General features: G+C 48.0%; 1 protein-coding gene across 1 annotated transcript in view; it reads left to right on the top strand.

Annotated features, from left to right (window-relative positions):
* LOC135211319 (trypsin-1-like) overlaps positions 1-24675 on the top strand; it is a 54572-nt gene that overhangs the window by 14017 nt on the left and 15880 nt on the right. The window contains exons 2-6 of the mRNA XM_064244636.1: positions 316-629; positions 990-1083; positions 1483-1642; positions 16505-16647; positions 16988-17117. Coding sequence (XP_064100706.1) covers positions 316-629; positions 990-1083; positions 1483-1642; positions 16505-16647; positions 16988-17117 — 841 coding nt within the window. The remainder of the gene's footprint in view (positions 1-315; positions 630-989; positions 1084-1482; positions 1643-16504; positions 16648-16987; positions 17118-24675) is intronic.

Consider the following 24675-nt stretch of genomic DNA (forward strand, 5'->3'; position numbering starts at 1 on the left):
GTTTTTAGCGTATTTGTAGCGGTTCCAAACATTTGTGGGTTCTAACTATTCATGGGGGGGGGGGGTCTGTTAGGCATCCCCTGCGAATATGGGGGGACCCCTGTATACTATTTTCTGGGACCATAAACATTTTTGAGAGGTGGCCTCTTCAAGGGGTGACCTCGTATGCATTTACACATTACTGTCTCCACAAATACGCTTCTTATGAGCGGGGACCCATAATAATATCCATACTTGAGTATCTGACAGACACCAATAGTAAGCCATGTTAATCTTTTGAACAATATTTATTTATGCAAGTCTTAGTTGAGGCAGAAAGTAAAATATGAAACTCAGAAAATTGAGAAAACATCTATAAAGTACTCAGTCCAGGCAAAAGTTATGAAGTTGAGCCTAATGCTCATATTACCCAAACTAGGGAGATATTTGGTTCACTCTTGCATCCGATCCTCTGTTGCAGGATGTGGCCGACAAAATCCTGTGGTCAGGATAGTTGGAGGGCAGCCAACAACAGTGCATGAATACCCCTGGCAAGTGGCATTAACAACTCTCTTGTCATACAAACCATTTTGTGGTGGCTCAATCATCTCTTACAAGTGGGTCCTAACAGCAGCTCACTGTGCTGCAGGGTAAGAATCATATACTGTTGACGAGCATTTTCTTACCACATTCTAAAAACAGCCTTCACTCATACTGCATGCCTTCAAGCTCATCCAAGTTTTCTAATAAATCAATGTAGCATTTTCACTTCAATCTAAACTCCAATGCTTTGTCAAGTGATGTTCTCGCCTCTTTTAAGTTTTTGAATAGAAATATTTGTATGGATTATTATGTTCTTTTGCAAAATATAAATCATAAAAACATTTGGATGTTTTTAATGTAGAAATATCAAAACAATTTCCTCATTAAAAAAAGCTGAATCTTAAAATAACAATTTTAAGCACACAGAAAAGATTACTTCCTAACAATATTTTCTATTCCTCTTTCAGAGCCACCCCATTAAATTTGTATGTGGTCATTGGAGAGCATAACTGGGCCACAACATCCGAGACGAATGTAACACAGAAAATCAAAGCATTATTTGTATGTAGTTAAACCTCTAGTTATAGGTATAAAAATCTAATGAGAAACTCTCTTGAAAAGAGATCAGAAAATGGGTTAATTCCTTCTTATTCAAATTGGCTTTTGTTGACTGTGTTTAATAAATTCTCTTAAAAAGAGATCGGATATTCGGTAAATTGTTAGTTATTTTAATCAACCTTTTGTTTATTTTCATAAACTGTAAATTTTATGATATGTATCCATAACAGCAAAATCCTGTGGTTATCAATAGAAAGTAATTTAAATGGAAGCAACAGGCTAAATAACTACTACATCATCTTTCTGATATAGTAAAAACATAACTGCAATTAATGGCAAGTATCATAGAAACTCTGGATAATGTGACTTGTGATAAGTTTTGACTCTTCCATCTCTTTGCAGATGATTGTCCATCCACAATACAACAGTAACACTTTAGACAATGATATGGCTTTGATTAAACTGGCATCTGCAGTTACTTTCCCAGCAGACAACAAGATTGCTCCTGTGTGTCTGCCAGATCCAGGCAATGCCTATGCTAATGTGAATGCTACAGTCACTGGCTAGGGAACAACTGCATCAGGTTTGTTTATGAAAGATAGGAATGTACAGTATACACAATTTATGATGACCAGCTTGAATTATGTTGGTCCAGATTACCTTCCACTAATATAAAAGGCTTCTAAAATCAAAGTTAGGCAATACGGAATTACCAGGACCCTTAGAAATTTCATGACAATACGTTCTGTAGTTATTTTATATTTTATGGTCCAATTATTTTTTTATCCAGTTATGCAGAGCTTTGTTATTAGATTTTCCTGTTGGGTTTATCTAAAATAAAATTATTTATGTGGTTTCCATGACTTTCATGTTGCAGGGAATACTATATGATTCACTCAAATACTTGTCATTTTGCAGAGGAAAAATGAACAACGTACTACTAATACAATGGTTATTATTTGTCACATACTGTCACAAGATTGTTTATCAAAATTCCTTGTCAATAAAAAAATTCTATTGTTCATACGCGAACAAACCCTCAGTCTTAACGATAGGATAATCTCTAGCGCCTAGCTCGATCTGGTATTATGGCTTCTTCTGCTCCTTCTCGGTGTCAGCGTATGTGCCCCGGAGTTCCTGGGTTTCCGTGTCCTCGTTTTTTGGCTTCGACAGAGACAGACCCTCACATCACATGCTGTAGGTGTCGTTCGAATTTTGGTGATTACGAATCCTTGTACGGAATGCCAGGCATGGCCTAAGGAGCAGTGGAGGAAGTTTTATGGTAAGAGAGAACATCGGAGAGTCTCCACTCTTCCTACTTGGGAGGGCTTTGCTCCTATTCCCAATGTTTCATCTTCTGCAGTAGTCTTCCATAGTAGCATTGTCCCTGCATCTCCTTGCTTTTCCTCCATTGATTCGTCTATGGAAGTACCGGGAGGTCGCCAGGGTATTTTTTGTAATGTAGCCTCCTCTTCCTCGGGAGCTTTTTCAGTTCCCGAGAAGGGTGAAGTTTTTTTCATCATTCTCTTCTCTTCCAGAGTCGGAGGCATCCAAAATGGCGGCGATTTGGAAGACGCTTGGGCTAGGGGGTGCCCCGTCCTTGGAGGGGTTGCTAGCGCATTTTGTGGAGGCTTGCACCCCCCTTCCCGGTCCAGCTAGGCCATACCCCTCCTCCCGGCCTCGTCTCCGCGGGTAGGAGCAGTCGGCCATCTTGTATTGCTCCGCCATGTCTGCCGCCGCTTTGTATCAGAGTGACGCTGCGGCGTCAGCCCGTTGATGACGTCACGGGGTCCATCTTTGTGTATTCCTCCGCCAGTGGCGTCTCTTTCCACCTCGTACAGAGGGGAAGCCGTGACGTCACCACCGCTTGTGACGTCACTCTTATTGATGACCTATCTTCCAGTCGCCTCCTCCGATCTGCCTCGCTTACCGTGACGTCATCACTGCCGCCCAGTTCGCTACATCTCCCTTCCTTGTCTTCGGAGCCTTCTCTGGCACATCAGTCCGAGGTCATATGCCAGGCAGTGCTTCAGAGGCTGGACTCTGTATTGGATGTGAAGTTGGCTGCCTTATCAGTTGGGAGGACTGGTAGGAAACGCGTTGCTTCGTCCCTGCCTTCTGAGAAGAGTGTGCATAAGAAGCTAGTGCTTTCTTCCTCTCCCTCTTCTCCCTTTACGCCTCGTCGACATATTAAGCGTTGGAAGGCTAAGGACTTTGCCTTTCCTTCGCCGTCGAGGGAGGAACAAGGCGGACGTGTTCCCGAGAGTCTTGTGGCTTCGGGCAGTGTTAGTGGTATGTGTTCTGCAGGGGTTGCTTCACCGCTGAATCTCGAACATGCAACCACCCCACCACCCCCTTCCGTCCTTGCACATTGCGAGCGTGTTGCAACCTCCCCTGCCCGTGCATGTGTTGTTAGTGCTCTTTCTTCTCCAAGGCCTATTCGTTGCCGTAAAGATCTGAAGGCGCCTATCAAAAGGCCGAAGGTAGTGAGCACAGAGTTGGTTCAGCCGGAGTGCTTTCCTGCCTCTCTAACTGGTGCTTCCAGCTCGAGTTTCCCCCCCATCTCACATATGTACGGCCGCCCCGCCCGTGACCATTCATGGACGCCTGGAGTCACCTGTTGAGGTAAGTGATGTGCCTAGTGTTACAGTGGGTCCATCTCAGAGGCTGACACTTGGACCCAGCCCAGATAGGTTAGTAGGGGTTTCGGACTGTTTGGCTGCTAACCCTCCAGTGAATTTTGTTGAAGAAGGCGCGTTAGAAGAGCCTACACATCCTTCTCGTTGTCGGTCGCCGGTGCCAGAGCAGGAGGAGGGAGACACACAGGAGTTTCTGTCTTCCTTTTCGGAAGTTGTTGATCTCATTCGTAGGTTCAACAATTTGAAAATTAGGACTCAGGCTCGGTCGTCTTACACTCCTTCTTGCTTGGAAGCCTTGGTGGGAGCTACTCAGGACCCCAAATCATCTCTTCAGCTGCTGTTGTCGGGGCACCTTCAGTCGGTCTTGCAGAAGGTTAATGCCTGTTTCTGACCAGGACAGTTCACTTCGCTCTAGAGGCTCTACCAAACTACTACCCCCACCTCTCACAAGACATAGGAAGTACTATGCTACGAGCTCTGGATTTTTGTTGTCACGCCACCTTAACCCAGACGTCATTCGCCTGAAGCCGGTTTGACTTTGGAACAAGTGAGGTCAGTGGCTCCATCCTTGTCTCCACAAGATGCCTTAGCTTAGAAATCTACAGCGGCCTCCATGTTGCAGACGGTTTCTTGGCTGGACCTCTGGTCTGTGGTAATTGCCAAGATAGCTTCTGACAGGTCCCCGGAAGGGTTGGTGAGTGCCACCTCGCTTGCCAGTCTATTGCAGTCCGGGGGCAAGGCGTTTTCTTATTTGGCTCACCTCAATGCCAATTTATGGGCTAATCTTCTTCTGGTTAGGAGGGATGCGGCTTTGTCTAGGATGGAGAGGTCGCTCGACACCGAGTCTTTGCTGGCCTTGAGGAACAGCGATCTGTTGGAGTCGCAATTCTTGTTTCCACGGACAGAACTCGAAAATGCGATAGACTGATGGCGGGCTCACACCAAGGACTGACTGGTGCACCAAGCCGTGTCTACAGAGTCCCACCCTCGGAGACGTCCGGCCCCTCCTCCTCCCCCAGTCCAGCAGCAGTTGAGGAGATCGTTGCCTGGTAGGCCATCGAGGACCTCGAGTTTGGCAGGGCCTTCCCGTTCGACACAGCCCACGTCTCAAGATCAACGCCTCTTTCGCTCTCGTTCCTTTAAACCAAGAAAAGGCCCCAGGGGCAGAGGTCAAGGGGGCCGTTGGTAGGTTGGGTGCCTCTCCCTCTCCTGCGCCACAGGTGGGGGGTTGCCTGGCTGGCCATTGGGCCAAGTGGCAGAGTTACAGGGCAGAGAAGTGGGTGGTAGATGTCCTTTGGGTGGGATACCTGTTGCCATTCGACTTCCCTCCTCCTCTGTTGGACAAGCCACAGCTCAGGAAGACGTATCCTCATGATTCTCTGAAGTTCTTGGCTCTTCGGGAGGAAGTGCAGAAAATGCTGGACAAGGATGCGATAGAGGAAGTAGTGCATCCGTCCCCGGTGTTTTACAGTCACATCTTATTAATGCCCAAGTCGTCGGGAGGATGGAGGCCTGGGATCGACTTATTCACCTTGAATCGCTTCATCAGGAAGACAGTTCAAGATGGAGACCCCACGCTCACTGTTGGCAGCCATGAGGGAAGGCGACTTCATGCTGTCGATAGACTTCAGGGACACATACTTCCAAATCCCTGTTCATCCCACGTCCAGGAAGTTCCTTCGCTTCTCTCTGGCAGACAAGATCTTTAAGTTCAAAGTCTTGTGCTTCGGGCTGACGACAGCCCTTCAGGTGTTCACAAGGGTCTTCTCTCTCATGTCAAGTTGGGCCCATGCTCAGGGGATCCGTTTGCTGCGGTACCTCGATGATTGATTGGTCTTGGCAGTTTCCAGGGAGAAGCTGCTCCAAGACAGGGATCGTCTTCTTCAGTTCTGTCTGGACCTGGGCATATTAGTCAACCAGGAAAAGTCGAACCTCGTACCCACTCAAAGGATTCTCTACCTGGGCATGGTCATCAATACGACATAGGCATGAGTTTTCCCGTCGGATCAGAGATTGGAGAAGTTGCAGGCTGTGGCGTGCAACTTCCTGTCAAAGTCACATCAGTCGGCTCATCAGAGTCAGGCTCTTCTGGGAGTGCTATCTTCCCTGGAGAAGGTGGTCCCTCATGGGCGTCTTCATCTTCGGTCTCTGCAATGGAGACTGGGGGAATTCTGGTCTCCGGCAGGGGACTCTCCCCTGCTTATGGTCCCACTATCTTTGGAAGTGAGAGAAGACCTTTGTTGGTGGGTGGTTGGATGACCAGAATCTATTGAAAGGTGTCCCTCTGCGTTCTCTCCCTCCGGACTTCTTGAAGGAGGCTTTCCTGGGTCTGAAAGAGTTTCGGGGGATGGTAGAGGGTCACTCCGTCGTTCTCATGTCGGACAACACCACAGTGGTAGCCTACGTGAACAAACAGGGAGGCCTGGTTTCTCAGCAACTTCATGCCTTGACCGTCGAGCTTCACCAGTGGGCAATCAGCAATTCGGTAGAGCTCTCAGCCAGGTATATCCAAGGGAAACAGAACATGGTCGCAGACAAACTCAGTCGCCGGGATTAGATCCTAGGCACAGAGTGGTCCCTTCATCAAGTGGTGGCAGACAAGCTTTTCCAGATTTGGGGGAGACCCATGCTAGACCTTTTTGCGACACGCTACAACAGGAAGCTGGAAGTGTTCTGTTCAGTGGTCCCAGATCCCTTAGCATTGGCAGAAGATGCATTCCAACATCCCTGGGACAACCTGGAGGTGTATGCCTTCCCTCCGTTTTGTTTGATCCGTCAGGTTCTGAACAGGCTGATGAGTTCACAGGGTCTCAGAATGACTTTGGTATCCCCTCTGTGGCCTGACTTTGGTATCCCATCTGTGGCCTCAGGTGGAATGGTTTCCAGATCTGCTGTCGTTGTTGTCAGAGATTCCGAGGGAGATTCCCCCTTGGCGGCATCTCCTGTGTCAGCCCCATGCAGAAAGGTTCCGCCAGTCAGTAGAATCCCTGTCTCTTCACGGTTGGAGGCTATCAACTATCTCCTCCGAGAGAGAGGCTTTTCTCAGAAATCAGCTGGGCACATGTCCAGCACTCTTAGGTAATCAACCTCCGCAGTTTACCAAGACAAATGGGCGATCTACTGTGATTGGTGTCGTAAACGGGGTTTGTTCCGTTACAATATACAAACCATCGGTCCTTTTACAATAGGAAGGTAACTAGCGGCAGCTGGACGGTCGTAAGCTTCAAACACGGGAGTTCTGTAGTTAACTGCTTGTCCGACAGTGCGCGCACCGCGCGACTGGGAGGTAAAGAACCACTTTTGCTTCCGGCCTTGTGGTGTGAGGACGTGCTCACCATCGCTCTCAGCCCGCTTCATCGTCGTATGCTTTGGATTATTGTGATTTATTCTACTGCTGGTTTGTTTGTGTATGAAAGTGAAACTGTAAGTACTGCTTTTCATTTTTCATATAATTGTGATTGTGATTATCATTGATCAAGGATTGGATCAATCTCCGCGCCTTCCCATCAACCAGCGACTGTGCCGCGGGGTGAGAGGCCACAAGTGTGGGAAATTCAGGTCTTTTCCCGAAATAGATCCTCATGTCCTTTGCGCTCGGTGCCGAGGGCGAGAATGCTCTCGGGCCGAGCCTTGTGATGTATGTTGTGATTGGTCGGAGGTGCAGTGGGGGTTGTACGAGGGCAGGAAGAAGTGAAGGCCTGCCAAGGAGTCGTCGGAAAGCTCTCCCGCGACTCCTTTGGTAACTGATACTTCATCTTCTTTCCTGCCTCCCGCTCAGCTCCCACGTATGGCACCTTCCCCTTTGGGGGGGGTATCGAGATCCTTCTCTTCGCCTGATCCGTTGAGCCTAGAGGAGGGCGCTTGACCCCGACGTACAATTGTATTCGGGGTCTTCCGTTCGTTCAGGGTGGGGCTCGTCCCCCCACCGCGCGAGGGGGAACCCCTCCTGTGTACCCGACTCTTGCTTCCGCAGGTGCTTCTGCTGTGGGGGATGACCTTGGACAGGTGTGGGCATCATTGGGACTGCAGGGCGTGCCAAGTATCCAGGGGCTGCTCCATCATCTGGCGGGGTCTGGGACGGTCACCCATGGAGTGGTGACCACCACCACGATCTCTACTCCAGGGTACGCCGCCCCTCCTCACCTGGTATATACCCCCCACGTGATGTCAGTGACTCCTACAGCCTCCGTGCAGGGGCCGATTGCCGCCATAACGAGGAGGGGGTGTGCCGCCGCCACCTGGGTTTGTCGTGCTGCCTCCCCCGGACCTCCGCTGCCCAAAGAGCTCGCCCCTGGACCTGCCGCCGGTACCCAGGATGTCACTGGCTGCTGCCCCATCTCCTGGCCTACCTGTGCTACCTGCCGTACCTGCCGCTGATGCTGTGCTGGCTGTTCCTGATGTTCCCTCTGTTCCAGTACCTGCCGATATCATCCCAGTCCAGTGTTGCTGCCCCAGACTCTAGTCTGTCCAAACAGGTGCAGCCGGGCCCTGTTGCTTCGGCAACAGCAGCCCCGGCTCCATCCTGGATGGCAGATCTGACGTCTGTCCTGAGGAAGCTGACGAAGAAGAAGAGGAAGAGGAGGAAGGTGTCGGTGTCGTCGTCGTCTTCGTCGTCTGCAGCCGCCTCTTCCCCTTTGACTTCCAAGGCTACCCAGCCGCGGAAGAAGAAGGCTGCCTCCACCCCTCCTAAGAAGGCTCCTTCGGGAACTTTTCAGGGCCTGTCCCACTCTGGTGGGACGGGGGGTCCTTCCGCTGGTCCTCCTGCTCCTTCGGGAGTAGGGCCCATCTCTCCTTCCGCAAGGAAGAAGACGGGGACCAGAGGTGTGCCAGCTAACACCGGTACTTCCTCGCCTGGTGCTAGAGGTTCTGCCGCTACACCAGGTTCTGTCTCGGCCTCTCGTTCGCGAGAGGTACCGAGTGTACGGTCACCCATGGGTGGCCGTGCAGCCAAGACGCAGATGCCAGAGCTCGCTCGGTGCCAGGATCACGGCACGAAGTGGAAGGCTAGCAAGAGCCGCTCAGGTGACTCTCGCCAGGCCAGCGGCCGCTCTCGTAGCGACCAGCCGGTCACCCGGGTTGACGTAACGGTCCCAGACCGGCCTAGGGCTGAGGCTGGGAAGAGGTCCCCCCCCCCGATCGCTGGCGCCAGTGGTTCGACGCGCCGGGAGGACACGCACCAGTCTCACCGTGACAGTGGTCTCTGCAGGTCTCCTGGCCGCCGCTCCCACAGGGACCGGACAGGTAGGGGGACCAGCAGCAGTTCCTCTGACGCACGAGATCGGGGCCGCTGTTCTCGGTCCAGCCGCTCTCCCCAGGGGGAGCAGCGCGACCAGGCCTGCAGCTCGATCCCCACCGCGGGTTGGTGATCGCCTGCAGTCCTCCAAGCACACCAGTTCTGCCGGTGAGCGAGGGGGGAGCATCAGGTCTTCCTCTCCCGTACCTTCAACTTCCTCGGGTTACACCAGGAAGGGCGAGGCACCGAGGAGTGATCATGAGGGGCGCACCCAGCACGATCCTGTCACGACGCTGTACGTACCAGGCACTGTCTTAGGATCGACCAGGTCCTACGCGCAAGTGACAGGAGGAGACCAAGAGGGGTCTGTGGCTGTTCCCCCTCCTGAAGGGGGAGGGTCTCGGGAGTCGCTCTTGTTCGAGGGACTTGACGGTCCAATTCCACAAGATGCCGTCATTCCGGAGATCCAGAGGAACTTTGCCGAGGTTATTGCGCTGATTCGTCAGCACAACGACCTCGGGGAAGGATCGCCGCTCCCACCTTCCGAGCCCACGTCCCGGCTCGAGTCGTTTTGGGGTCCGAAGAAGGAACCCAAACCGACGGTGGGTCTGCAGCGATTGGAGCTTGCCCACTCTGTTCTAGACCAGGTGGAGTCTCTCGTCTCCGGACAGGAGGGTTCGCTGAAGTCTGGCAGGTCATCCAAGCTACTTCCTCCTCCTCTACTGCGACAGCGGCGGTTCTACGTGCCATCAGAGGATCCAATGCTGCCCAAACAGGTGAACCCGGAGTTAGCCAGGCTAACTCCGGGTGTGTGTCTGCAGCAGCTCCTGTCAGAGAACCTCTTGTTCTCGCAGCAAGAGGCACTAGGCCTGGAATCCACCGCTATGGCGGCTTTCCAGGCCGTCTCCTGATTAGACCTGTGGTCCCTCACAGTGTCAAAAGTCGCAGCCACCTCCGGGGGTATTTCTCCTGAAGATGACTCAGCTTTCAGGAGACTTAGCTAGTCTGGAGGAAGGGCCATTTCCTTCCTCACCCATCAGACGGTAAACCTGTGGGCCAACCTGGTACTTCGCCGTAGGGACGCAGTCCTTACCCGAGTAATCAGGGCGGCCAGGCGTGAGGCGGCACTTGGACTACGAAACGGACCTGTACGGAGTTCCTCCTCTCTCTTCCCAGGAGAGATGGTGGACGCTGCGGTAGAAAGGCAGCGCACTACCCTTCGAATCTCGGCCACCCCTCACCTCCAACCCGGTCCATCTTCAAACATACGTCCCGGGATCATCAAAGGACACAGCTCTACGACAGGAGATCAAGACCATGCTGAGCAAAGGAGCTATAGAGATCGTCAATCACCGGGCTTCTACAGTCGCCTTTTCCTGGCGCCCGATGATAGATCTCTCTCTTTTGAACAGTTTCATTCGCCAGACTCGGTTCAAGATGGAGACGGCACGTTCCGTGCTCGACTCCATCAGGGAGAATGATTTCATGCTTTCAGTGGATTTCAAGGATGCGTATTTCCAGATACCCGTCCATCAATCCTCCAGAAAGTACCTCCGCTTCATCCTCAACGGGACGGTGTACCAATTCAGGGCACTTTGCTTCGGTCTCTCAACCGCCCCACAGGTGTTCACGCAAGTGTTTATTCTGGTGTCTGCTTGGGCCCACTCGTCCGGGATACACCTTCTGAGGTATCTCGATGACTGGTTAGTCCTGGCGAGTGGGCTCGCAGTTGCTACAGGACAGGGATCGACTACTGGAGTTCTGCCGCGATCTGGGGATCGTGGTGAACTTCGTGAAGTCCGATCTCGAACCCAAGCAGAGGATGAAGTACCTGGGTATGCTGATCGAGTCTTCCCCGCAGACTCACGGATCAGCAGATTCAGGGAGGCAGCCGACCGGTTCCTGTCTCAGCAGGAACAGTCAGCTCAGCAATGGGAAGTCGTGATTGGCCACCTGTCGTCACTCGAGAAGTTAGTCCCTCACGGGCGTCTTCACCTGTGGTCTCTCCAGTGGAGACTAAAGGAGAGTTGGTCACAGGCAGAGGATCCACCGTACTTCCCCGTGTCCCTCACGCAGGAGGTAAGGCAGGATCTAGCCTGGTGGCTGAACGACAGAAACCTCTTAAGAGGAGTGCCTCTCCGCACTTCCCACCCCCCGGAGATGCTGCTGTTCTCAGACGCATCAAACGAGGGATGGGGTGCACACCTGGAGGAGTTGCTGACTGCAGGAGTGTGGGACCATCACGACAAGCACCTTCACATCAATGTCCTGGAACTCAAGGCAGAGTTTCTCGCTCTCCTAGAGTTCTGGGACCACTTGATGGGACACTCGGTGGTGTTGATGTGCGACAACACCACGGTAGTGGCATACGTCAACAAACAGGGGGGCCTAGTGTCTCTCCCGTTGCAACAGTTGACTTTGCAGGTGCATGAGTGGGCCGTGGTTCACTCAATAGAGCTGTCAGCCCGCTACATTCCAGGCAAGAGGAATGTAGTAGCAGACATGCTCAGCCATCAGGATCAGGTGATAGGGACCAAATGGTCCCTACACCAGGACGTGGTGGAAAGGCTCTTCAACCTGTGGGGGCGTCCAGTAGTGGATCTGTTCGCCACCCAGCTGTGATGGTAATTGCTTCCTAGCAAAGAAAGATAAAGGAAAGGAGAATGCATTTTCGAGAAGTTTGGCAGCAAGGAGGCGTTAGCGCATTGTGTTGGAGGTGCCTGTTATCATGATGGTTCTAGAATCGGCAGGAGTGTTGTGGAACTCGTCGGGACGTGAGAAACGCAGTGATTTCTGATGCAATACCTCGTCTTGATTCATCTAAGAAGTTCTAGAAATCCCTGGAGTCTGTGAAGTTCACTGTAGGCTCCGCCCCCAGAGTGCCGTATAAATACGACGGTCGTAGCAGGAGAAAGCAGAGATCGTAAAAGAGAGACACCAGTTAGTCACAGAGAGATATCCTCATTAAGAGCCACAGATCAGAAATTATCAGTGAGAGATCAGCAGCAGCAGAGATCATCCGTGAGAGATAAGAGAGAAAAGGACCGACGAAGGATCAGAAGAAAAGTTGCTCGGGAGTTGGTTGGATACTGGTCTAGTCGTCTTCAGGAGTGGACGAATTATCTAGTGTTATCTTGACGTCGAGCAGACTTCAGAGAAGAAAAGGTCCTGCTAGAGGTTTTGGAGAGTTCCTGCCTTACAAGTAGACTAGTTTCTGCAATACGGTGTCAAGAGGACGTCTGCAATCGCCGTTTTCCTTTTGAGAAGCCATCGCCTCGAATTGCCAAATTGACTAGCAAGTATCTGAATTGCCTCAATGTTCCCCCAGTACATGCAGTGTAAGATTCTATCTTTTTATATAAATAGGAGATACCATTCTGCATTTACCTATGTTAGTAAGCTTGTAAATAAACCTTTGTTGTGTTAGTGTTTCTTTCTATATTTGTATCCCCAGTTTCAACTGTTGGTGTTGAAATATTTTTTTTTATTTATTTCTTATTGAACCTGAAGCGGACCTCTCTCAGAGGCCGTAACACCGGCACAACAGAAAACTTCAGGTTTTCTTTTCAGCCGTGCTGGACCCAAGGGCAGCTGCAGAGGACGCTCTTCAACATCCGTGGGACAACCTCTTCGTCTATGCCTTTCCCCCGTTCAGCCTGATTCGCAAGGTGATCAGCCGAGTGCTGGCCACCCTGAATCTCAGGATGAGCCTGGTGGCTCCTTGATATCCGGACCTGCTGGCTCTGCTTGCAGAAGCACCGAGGGAGATTCCCCCTTGGCACAACCTTCTCGCCCAGCCACACGTAGAACGGTACCACCGAGCAGTCCAGTCTCTACATCTTCACGGCTGGATGTTATCCACCATCTCTTGCAAACGAGAGGCTTTTCTCGTAGCACAGCAACAGAGATGGCTGGAAACGTCAGACAGTCCTCTGCAGCTGTGTACCAGGGGAAGTGGGCTGTCTTCTGTGGTTGGTGTTGTAGACGGGGTCTATCTCCTCTCAGAGCCACTCTTCAGCAGGTATTTCTTTGCCAAGAAAAGCTCCTCTCGGTTCCCACAGTCAAAGGATATAGAGCCGCCCTGGCACTAGTCCTGAAACTGAGGGGATTGGACATCTTGAATTCGTTCGAGATCTCCTTGCTAATGAGGAGCTTTGAAAGGTCTTGCCCACCCAGGGAACCTGGCCCCCTGAGTGGGACGTGACTCTCGTCCTTAGGAGTTTGACTCGAAGACCCTTCGAGCCACTCCGAGAGTCTTCAGACAGGGATCTGACCCTCAAGACCCTCTTCTTGCTGGCCCTGGCATCGGCGAAGAGAGTAGGGGAACTTCATGGTCTGTCCTTCAACGTGAAACATTCCAGGGGATGGGGATCTGTGACGCTCGACTTCGTTTCGAACTTCGTAGCTAAAACTCAGAATCCGTCGATCCCTGACGACAGGTTCGAGACTTTCACAATCCCTTCCCTATTGGACTTCACCAACAACGATTCGGATGAGATGCTGCTTTGTCCTGTGAGGGCGCTATGACGCTATCTGAAGAGAACTTGACACCTCAGGCCTGAGTGTCGACGCCTCTTCGTTAGCACCGGGGTGACCAAGAAAGAAGTATCCAAGAACACGATTTCTTTCTGGCTGCGTGAGGTGATCAGGAGGGCGTACGTGGCTGATGGTAGTGACGACATCCGTACGCTCCGTCCGAGAGCCCACGAAGTCAGGAGCATTGGTCCTTCCCTTGCGTTTCGCAAGAGCTTCTCCGTGGGGCAGGTCCCGAAGGTAGGGGTCTGGGCCAACCAGACCACCTTCACCTCCTTCTACCTTCGGGATATTGCCCACAGGTCTTTGGATACTTTTTCCTTGGGACCCGTGGTGGCTGCTCAACACGTTGTGTAGCTAACCCAGCCCCGAGCAGGCAGAACAGCATCGATTCCTGGTGTGACTGTAGAATGGATAAGTGGATGAGTGTGTGACTGGCTCCTCTTTCCCATCTTTTTCTGGGCAGAGGGACACGGTCTTCACCCTGCTGGAAAGGATGAGATGTAGGTAAGCTACTCAACAGAGCCCCATCCTATCCCTTTCATTAGGCATAGGAGTGAATATCCACCACTTCCCCCAAAAAGGGGGGGGGGGGGGGGAAGTGGAAGCCAATAAGAGACAAACCCATAACTTTATGTTTCCTATTGCAACAGGAACAAGTTCTTGCTTGCTAGTTTTAAGAGATAAACTTGCCTCTCTCTTATTACTTGGGTCCAGAGGTCTGACCATTGATCCTGCGGTACATACCCCGATCAATTGGACAGAGGCTAGGATACCTCCCTCGCTCATACGACCAGGGAGGCAATCCAAGGTTGGGCGAACACCAGTCTGTTCACAAGACTCAGATTCCTCCCACCAAGAAGTGTCTTCCTATTGTAAAAGGATCGATGGTTTGTATATCGTACCGGAACAAATGACAATTTGTCCAAAATTGCATTTTTCCTAACTATACAAACCTGAGGTCCTTTTACATATAGTCCCACCTCATGCCACCCCTCACTGCGTTTTTTGCCTGGGCCTAAAGCAAAAGTGATTCTTCACCTCCCAGTCGCGCGGTGCGCGCACTGTCGGACAAGCAGTTAACTACCGAACTCCCTTGTTCGAAGTTTACGACCGTCCAGCTGCCGCTAGTTACCTTCCTATTGTAAAAGGACCTCAGGTTTGTATAGTTAGGTAAAATGCAATTTTGGACAAATTGTCATTTTTCTCCACTCGCGACCTCTATTCAACGAATAGCAGACTTTTTAACGTTCCTCAGAGACGAGAAATGTCTGTCCGTTTCTGCTATTAGAGGCTACAGGGCGGCACTGATTGGTGTTACGCCTGAAGGGTATTGACATCTCCTCTTCCTGGGAAATTTCCCTGCTAGTTAAGGGGTTTGAGCAGTCGAGTTCTCCTAGAGAGCTCAAGCCTCCAACGTGGGATGTTTCCTTGGTGCTTAAGAGCTTAACTTAAGAGTCCATATGAGCCCTTGCGTCGCTCATCTGACAGGAACCTGACGCTCAAGATGGTCTTCCTTTTGGCTTTGGCATCTTCCAAAAGGGTAGGAGAGCTCCACAGTCTGAGTTATGAGGTGAAACACACCAGGGGTTGGAAGTCAGTGTCCTTCGAATTTGTCCCGGAATTCGTGGCCAAGACCCAAAATCCCTCGGCGCATGATGACAGGTTCGCTTCGTTTTCCACTCCATCACTGACTGACTTCGTGGGTGGTGATGCTCAAGAGCTTTTGTTGTGCCCTGTCCAGGCCTTGCGTTTCTACCTTAAAAGGACTCTGCACCTTAGACCAGTATCTCTTTTTGGACACAGGAAGCCATCAGACAGGCATACTTGACTCTTGATGATTCCATCACCACGTCTGTGCAGGCTAGAGCACATGAAGTTAGGAGTATTGGTCCCTCTCTGGCTTTCAAAAAGAACTTGGCTGTACATAGAGTGCCGAGCGCTGGTACTTGGTTACGCCAGTCCACGTTCACCTCCTTCTATCTTAAGGATGTTGCCCACAGATCTATGGACAAGTTTTCCCTGGGTCTTGTGGTGGTTGCCCAACAGGTTGTGTAACTCATAGTTGCCCTTAATGGGGCACCTTTGTATCTTACCTAAGATGATTGTGTGGAAGAGAATGAGTGAGTTGGCTGGTCTCCTTTCTCTAGTACCTTTCCTTCTTCCTTCGGGCGGTTTAAGGAATTGACACGTCATTTGCTGGACTGGTCTGATACAAGTGAGTGAGGTGGTTATACTGGCAGTGTGGTCGTGCAATATACAATATCTTACCCACTAATTAGTATCATAGGCTCCTCTCCTGGGCAAGGAGGAGTCGGGAGTACTACAAACCCTAGTGCCTCGGTTTGTTATTGGACAGTCAAAGTTTCTCTTTGGTTCCCTATACAATGGTTATCCCATATATCATTGTACGTCACTCAGGTTCTGAGTGGTTAGATATTAGTGTATCTAGCTTCTCAACGGGCTTCAGTCCCTCTCCAAGAACTATTTCTAGGATGTCTTATACCTCCCTCCAAGTATGAGTCTATCCTATTGTTAAGACCGAGGGTTTGTTCGCGTATGAACAAATGACAAATTTTCTAAGACAATTTGTATTTTTCATAGCTACAAACCTGAGGTCTTAAAGTTATACTGCCCACCTCTGGCCGCCCCTCTATTTGTTAAGTCATCCTGAGTTGGTAAAGACTGGCGTAGATGATTGGCGTTTGACCACTCTTCACCCGATCTACGCATGCGTTGCCAGATATCACAAGATTCCTTGCTTTCATCTGCTTTTTAACTGGATCTAGCTAGGCGCTAGAAATTATCCTATTCTTAAGACTCAGGTTTGTAGCTATGAAAAATACAAATTGTCTTAGAAAATTTGTCATTTTATCATAGCTAATGTACAGTTATTTTAAACATACTTTGATCTGAATTATGAGAAGTTTGTGGTTTCAAAAAAGATAACAAGTGTAAAGTGAAATATTTTTCTCTCTCTAACTTCAGTCAGTACATCAATAAATTTAAAACATTACAGGTGGTACCCAACCTCAAGAATTATATGAGGTGGAAGTGCCAACAATGACCAATACAAAGTGCCAACAATCACATGGAACTAATAGCATCACAGCAAACATGATTTGTGCTGGAGTGGATGCTGGAGGAAAAGATTCTTGTCAGGTATGGTGGCTTACAACAATGAGTTGACATATAAAAATTGACATAAATTCAGCATGCACATAATACAATTTCATGTTGGAAAAAAAACTTTCTGGCTTTTTTCATTTAGAATTAAGAATCAAACAAAGACAAACTTAACACCACTGTAAATTGCAAACAGTGGAAGGTTGTATATAAAACAGGAGATGCATGGAGAAAGAGTGTCTTGAAAGTTTTAAGCATTACCCTCCTTACTATATGTTAAAATCTCCTCTACAAATCAAGAAATGTCCCAACCACAGAGAACTTTTCAAGTGCCACTGTTACATTAGAGAATCTAAATGGTTCTCTCTCTTTTCAGGGCGACTCAGGAGGACCATTGGTAACTGAGGTCAATGCAGTCCAAACATTCATGGTTCAGATTGGAGTGGTCTCCTGGGGCAATGGCTGTGCCCTCCCCAATTATCCTGGGGTGTATGCCAGAGTGAACAGTAAGTAAAATAAAAAGAAATGTGTGGTGTTGGTTTATTCTCGTACTGTCATCAGTGCACGGCGAATATTAAACTGACCTAGTACAGTATTTATTATAAAACTGATAAGTCCAAGGGCAGCCATGTTTTCAAGATCAAATATGTTAGGTGTTAAAGATTTATGCCAGTTTGAAAACCAGGTTAACAGATAAAAGAAAATGGCAACAATCTTAAACAGAGTCTAGCAAGTAACAAAGTAGGAAGTTTTTCTAATACAAATTGACAGACAAGGAGAAAAAATGGGAATTTTTCAGCAAACTGATTGTCAAATGAACATGAAATGTTCCATATCCAAGTACAGTAGTACAGGCAGCCGGCGGTTAACGGCGCAATCGCTCAGCGGCAAATCGGTTTTATGGCTGTTGTCAAAAATATTCATGAAAAAAATAAGGTATTTTTACGGCACAATTTTCAGTTAACAGCACTGTTGTCTAACAAGTTCATACATTTGTAGAAATGCCGTTCAGACCATAAAGGTTATGCAAATTATATAAACAAATTTTATGGAGTTATTACATAGGTATTAGGGTAAAATATATGCCTCTGACGCTGTTCTATGCCGAAAATATCGAGTTACATAAGTGCAAATTTAGCTATGGATGTGTCGATTTATAAATTTTCATGCTTTTATGTTTAAAATGTGTATGAAAATGTATTAGGTAAAGGGTATTTTTATTTCTGCACAGAAATATGATACGCTTTCGAAACTGCCCTTCACACGTTATCAAATACGATGTTTTTTCATGCTCTTTCTTGTGAGCGCCGCCTGCCACTCTTCCGAAATATCGAGTTAAAAAAAAGTGGAAATTGGCGATCGATGTGTCGATTTTATAAATTTTCATGCTTTAATGTTTAAAATGTGTATGAAAATGTATTACGTATAGGGTATTTTTATTTCTGTGCAGAAATATGATAAAAAGGCAGCTTTTGAAAATGCCCTTCATGTTATCAAATACGATGTTTTTTCATGTTCGTTCTTGTAAGCCGCCGTCTGCCGCTCTTCCAAAAATATAGTTAAAAAAAGAGTGCAAATTTAGTGATCGATGTGTTGATTTTTTAAATGTCTATGCTTTTATGTTTAAAATGTGTATGAAAATATATTACGTATAGGGTATTTTCAGTTTTGTACATAAATATGATACAAATTAAGGCAGCCTTTGTAACTACGCTCCACGTTGTCAGGGGATGTTTTTTCATGTTCGTTCTTGTCCGCCCCCGTTCCGAAAAATGCATGATGTTATTTTATTAATTATGCATCTTTTCCATAAATCCTTTGAAAAGTCATACATTACTTCACTGTATCCAATAATATTGTATATATTCTCATATTATTGCATTATAAAATACTACGGCAAATCTAAGCCAGTAGTATTCCGCGGCCAATGTTGTGGTTAGAAATCAGCAGATGGCAAATACGAGTTTGTTTCGCCATATTTAACGCAATTCTGAGCAAATTCTCTTCCTTCCAGTTAGCATAAACAAATATCTAGATACTTGACTTATATGAGACAAGGTTATTTTTCCTTATACAACATGTTTTTAGGTGGAAATATGAATTGAATATGTCTCTTTGTGAACGTGGACTACTTTTTTTTTCGTTAACAGATTACATGGGCGGCATGTTTATTGCGTGAAAAAATTATGTGATTCCATTCGCAATTCTCCTTTATATCATCGTAATACAAACTTTCCGTTATTTATCTTATACAGTAGTACCTCGAGATACGAAATTAATCCGTTCCGAGGCGCCTTTCGTATCATGAGGTTTTCGTATCTTGGACCACATTTTACATGTAAAATGGCTCATCCGTTCCAAGCCCTCCAAAAAAACCCCAGTAAATTTCATAATAAAGCTAAATTGACCTATAAACAATGAAATACTACAACAATTTGGACTATTCAATACGTAACTTAACACTCTTACGCCGAAGCCCTAAAAATAAAAAATTCTCCTGTATGCCGGCGCCGGTTTGGAGTGAGCGCGGAAGCGGAAAAAATAATTTTTTCAAAAAATCACAGCGCGCTTAGTTTTGAAGATTGAGAGTTCATTTTTGGCTCATTTTTTTTTTCATTGCCTGAAGTTTAGTATGCAATCATCAGAAATGAAAAATAATATCATTATCATATGTAAATAATGCGATATATGGTAGCAAAAAAAAAAATTCATAGATAATTGTATTCAAATCACGCTGTGCAAAAAACGGTCAAAGCTAACGAGTTAATTTGTTTTTCGTTGTATTGTACACTAAATTTCAATCCTTTTGATATATAATACATAGTAAAACCATAAAAGCAACACCGGAAAAATGATATTGTTAAACTACAATAAAGTTTTGTACATGAACTTCCCTGACAGATATATACTTAGCTGATTGGCACCCTTGGTGGAGGGTAAGAGACAGCTCAATAATACAGGTAAGACGGGAAACAACTAATGTTGTAGGATATAAAAACCTTGGTTCTCACCTTTTCAGGATGAAGACTTCATAGATACTATCTCTGAGTCTGCATTGCCTGGAGAGCTACAGCTAGGACGTGACCTGATGCTGAAAGACTCTCGGATCTACCACTGGGATATGTGATCCCCTATTGTGGTAGAATCCAAGTCGGATGCTGTTAGAGGGACCTTGTCCGCTTACCTAACAGATCCTTACCACTACCTCTGCAAGGAGCCAAAACCCACCAGACCACCTAACCAAAATACAAAGGGTTAATATTACGACAAAAAGAGGTGCCTCCTGCAACCTCTTTCAGACAACCAAAAACAACAATATAAAATATAGGGTAACATATAAAAAATTTACACAGGATAAGTTTCAGCTCCCTGCCCCAGCACCGAATCCGCCGATACGAAAGGACCCAAGGCGAAGCATTTATCATATGTGATTTTTACATCACGTAGGTAGTGGTTTGCGAAAACCGATTGGCATCTCCAAAAAGTCGCCTCCATCAAGTTCCGCACAGACATATTTTTTCTGAATGCAAGCGAAGTTGCGATGGCTCTCACCTCGTGAGCTTTCACTTTCAGTAGTCTAAAATGATCTTCTTACAGGCAACATGTTGCCTCTGTAATAAGGCTTCTCAGAAAAAAGGAAAGAGCATTCTTCGACATGGGCCGAGTGGGGTCCTTTACGGAGCACCAAAGCACATCTTGATTAGCCTTAAGTTGTTCCTTCCTCTTAAGGAAATACTTCATAATTCTCATAGGGCAGAGTTCTTTCAGGCTCTTCCCCTACTAGAAAAGATAAACTACGAACTTCAAAGCTCCTGGGCCAAGGGCGTGATGGGTTTTCATTCTTTGCCAGGAAACTTGGAAGAAATGAACACACCATAGAATCTTCCTTAAACCCTACATTGCCCTCAATAGCTTGGAGCTCACTCACTCTCTTAGCTGTAGCTAGGGCCAAAAGGAAAGATAGCCTTCTTCGTCAAATAAACCTTGAAAGAGGCTAAGCCAGGAGGTTCGAATCTAGACGATCCAAGGAATTGTAGGACTACGTCTAGATTCCAGTTCGGTACTACATGAGGACGCTTAATGGTTTCAAATGATCTAATAAGATCATGCAGGTCCTTATCATCGGATATATTTAAGCCTCTATGCCGAAATACCGCCGCCAACATACTGCGGTATCCCTTAATAGTTGACACAACCAGATGACATTCTTCTTTGAGGAAAATAAGGAAATCCGCAATTTGGGTCACAGAGGTACTGGAAGAGGAAATGTTCTTCCTCTTGCACCAACGTCTGAAGACATCCCACTTTGACTGGTATACACGCAAGGTGGAAGGTCTCCTCGCTCTTGCGATTGCTTTAGCAGCTGTTGCTGGAAAAGCCTTTCGCTCTGACCAAACTTTGGACAGTCTGAAACCAGTCAGACTGAGAGCGAGAGGATTTTTGTGGTACCTGTCGAAGTGGGGTTGTCTGAGTAGATCGCTCCTTAGCGGGAGCGATCTTGGAAGGTCCACCAACCATTCCAGTACCTCTGTGAACCATTCTTGGGCCGGCCAAAAGGGAGCGATTAAGGTCATTCTCGTTGAATCGGACTCTACGAACTTCTTGATGGTTAGCCCCAGGATCTTGAAGGGGGGAAACGCGTAGACGTCGAGTCCGTTCCAGTCTAGAAGAAGAGCATCTATTGCTACTGCCTCTGGATCTGATATCGGAGAGCAGTAAGGATCCAGCCTCTTGTTCTTTGACGTGGCAAAGAGGTCTATGTGTGGCCTGCCCCATAACTTCCACAGGCTCTGGCATACATCCAGATGAAGGGTCCACTCTGTGGGAAGGACCTGATCTTTCCTGCTGAGGAGATCTGCTCTTACATTCCTTCTCCCTGCACGAACCTGGTGAGAAGCTTGATTCCTCTTTCTTCTGCCCACAGAAGAAGGTCTCTTGCTGTCTCGTACAGGAGAAGGAATGCGTCCCCCCCTGTTTCCTGATGTATGCCAGAGCTGTAGTGTTGTCCGCGTTGACCTGCACTACCGATCTTCTGACTTTGGGCTCGAAAGCCTTCAGAGCCAACCACACAGCCATCAACTCCTTTCTGTTGATGTGCCAGGCTACCTGGTCCCCCACCCAGGTACCTGACACTTCGCTGGTTCCCAGAGTTGCACCCCACCCCATGTCCGACGCGTCGGAGAACAACACCAGGTTGGGGGTCTGTGATTGAAGAGACAGTCCCTTCGCAAAGAGGTTGGGATCTGTCCACCATAAGAGATGTTTCTTGATGTCCTGGGATAACGACAGGGAGAACGTCAAATCCTGAGAACGACGACTCCAATTCCGATGAAGAAAGAATTGGAGTGGTCTCAGGTGCAACCTTCCTAGGGAAACGAATTGCTCCAGAGAGGAGAGCGTCCCCAGCAGACTCATCCACTCCCTCACTGTGCATACTTCTTTCCCTAAGAAGGTTGTTACTCTCTCGAATCCTCGGGCTATCCTTTCCTGCGAGGGAAAAGCCCGAAAACTCAGAGAGTTCATCTGTATCCCGAGATACACACACTCTTGCTCGGGAATTAGTGATGACTTCTTGAAATTGACGAGAAGTCCCAAAGCCTTCGTCAATTCTAAAGTTACTTGTAAGTCCTTCAAACAACGATCTTACTGAATTGGCCCTTATTAGCCAATCGTCGAGGTACATGGATATCCTCACCCTTTCAAATGAAGCCATTGAGCCACATCCTCAAAATCCCGTGAACACTTGAGGGGCCGTCGAGAGGCCGAAACACAGAGCCCTGAACTGAAAAATTTTCCCCCCCATCATGAATCTGAGAAACTTCCTCGAGGAAGGATGGATCGGTACGTGGAAGTAAGCGTCCTGTAAATCCAAGGAAACCATCCAGTCCCCTGGACGAAGTGCTGCCAGCACTGATGAAGGCGTTTCCATCGTGAAATGACAATTTGTCGAAAATTGCATTTTTCCTAACTATACAAACCTGAGGTCCTTTAACAATAGGAAGGTAACTAGCGGCAGCTGGGACGGTCGTAAGCTTCGAACAAGGGGAGAACGGTAGTTAACTGCTTGTCCGATCGTGCGCGCGCCCGCGCGCCCGAGAGGTGAAGAATCACTTTTGCTTTAGGCCCATGCAAAAAGTTGCAGAGTGAGGGGTGGCATGAGGTGGGACTATATGTAAAAGACCTCAGGTTTGTATAGTTAGGAAAAATGCAATTTTCGACAAATTGTCATTTGTTCCGATACGTAATACAAACCCTCGGTCCTTTAACAATAGGAAGACTCACTTCTTGGTGGGAGGAATCTGAGTCTTTTTGGTGAACAGACTGGTGTTCGTCCAACCCTGGAGTGCCTCCCTGGTCGTAAGAGCAAGGGAGGGATCCAAACCTCTGTCCGATTGATCGGGGTGTGCACTGCAGGATCAATGGTCAGACCTCTGGGCCAAGTACTAAGAGAGAGGCAAGCGTATCTCTTCGTACCAGCAAGCAAGAACTTGTTCCTGTTTGCAAGAGACAATCATAAAATGATGGGTTGTCTCAATTTGGCATCCACTTCCTCCCCCTTGTTGGAGGAAGTGGTGGATATTTACTCCTATCCCTACTGAAAGGGATAGGATGGTGCTCTATTGAGTAGCTCACCTGCATCTCGTCCTTACCCAGCAGGGTGACGACCGTGTCCCTCTACCCAAAGGTAGAGGGAAGAAAAAGATGGGAAGAGGAGCCAGTCACACTCTCATTCCTCATCCATTCTTACGGTCACACCAGGACTCGATGCTGTTCAGCCTGCGAGGGTCTGGGTTAACTACACAACGTGTTGAGCAACCACCACGGTTCCCAAGGAAAAAGATCCAAGGAACTGTGGGCAATATCCTGAAGGTAGAAGGAGGTGCATGCGGTCCGGTTGGACCAGGCGCCTGCCTTCATTACCTGCGCCACGGAGAAGTTCTTGCGGAACGCGAGAGAATGATGAAGAGGCGTCCACACTCATCCTGGGTGTCGAGTTTTCTTCAGACAGCTCCGTCGCACCTTCACAGGACAAAGCAGCATAGCCTTCGTATCGGAGGCGGTGACGTCCATTAGGGAGGGTATTGTGAAGGACTCGAACCAATCGTCAGTTACCGAAGGGTTCTGAGTCTTCGCTACGAAGATCGGTACGAAATCGAGCGTCACAAATCCCCATCCCTTTGTGCTTGACTTCTCAAGAGAAGTCATGCAGTTACCTAAGACGAAAAGAAGGGAATAGTCGTATGACCTATCCCTCTTCTCGACTTTGGTTATGTACAGTACTCATACTGACAAGCTATTAAGACGAAGTAATGATTGCTCTGGAACAACCGAACTAAGTCCACAGCATAGTTCGTAACTGACTCGGACGCTCTGACAGCTGCCGACTGACTGGTTCGGAATCAGTAGAGGCAAGTTGTCCAAGCATCCGGGTAAGTCACGTGACCTTCGCCCTTTAAAGAGTTATGCTGAGAGACCAAACAAATAAAATATTTGTTAGTCACCGATGCCGGACGGCGCGGCGATGATTCTCTTAATGCATAAGCTCAAAAGGCGAAAGTCAATTGCCTTCAAAAAGACCGAGGTCCCTGATGGCAAGAAAATCTCATAGACGTTGAATCTCAGCTTAAGGAGAAACAACACTATGTGACGTTGAAGACGAAGGTAGGCAATGAATGCAACCTACGTCTTCCAGCTGAATCGAGAGAAGGAATCTCAAGATTCTAAACCTGTGCTTACAAATGACTGAAAACGCTAACCGCCATTTCATTGCTGTCCGTTGTGCAATGAAAGAAAGCGGGGCGTTTCTTCAGTAATGAAACACAGGGGAGGACCGCTTGAAGAACTGCTTCTCATGGCTGAACGTTTGGAAGTAGAGCTGGCAGGTGTGGGAGTAGGCGATGTCTTTCAATACATCTGCTAATCCGGAGTGAACAATGAACAATTGTACACCTCCGAATACAAGATATTTTGAGGACAAACTCAGATTCCGCAAAAATCATTCGCATTATCGGGATACGGGATACGATGCAGCAAGAGACTATTACAGAATTCTGTTACCGTGCG

This window comes from Macrobrachium nipponense, chromosome 4 (genome assembly GCF_015104395.2).
Source record: "Macrobrachium nipponense isolate FS-2020 chromosome 4, ASM1510439v2, whole genome shotgun sequence".
NCBI classification, from domain to species: domain Eukaryota; kingdom Metazoa; phylum Arthropoda; class Malacostraca; order Decapoda; family Palaemonidae; genus Macrobrachium; species Macrobrachium nipponense.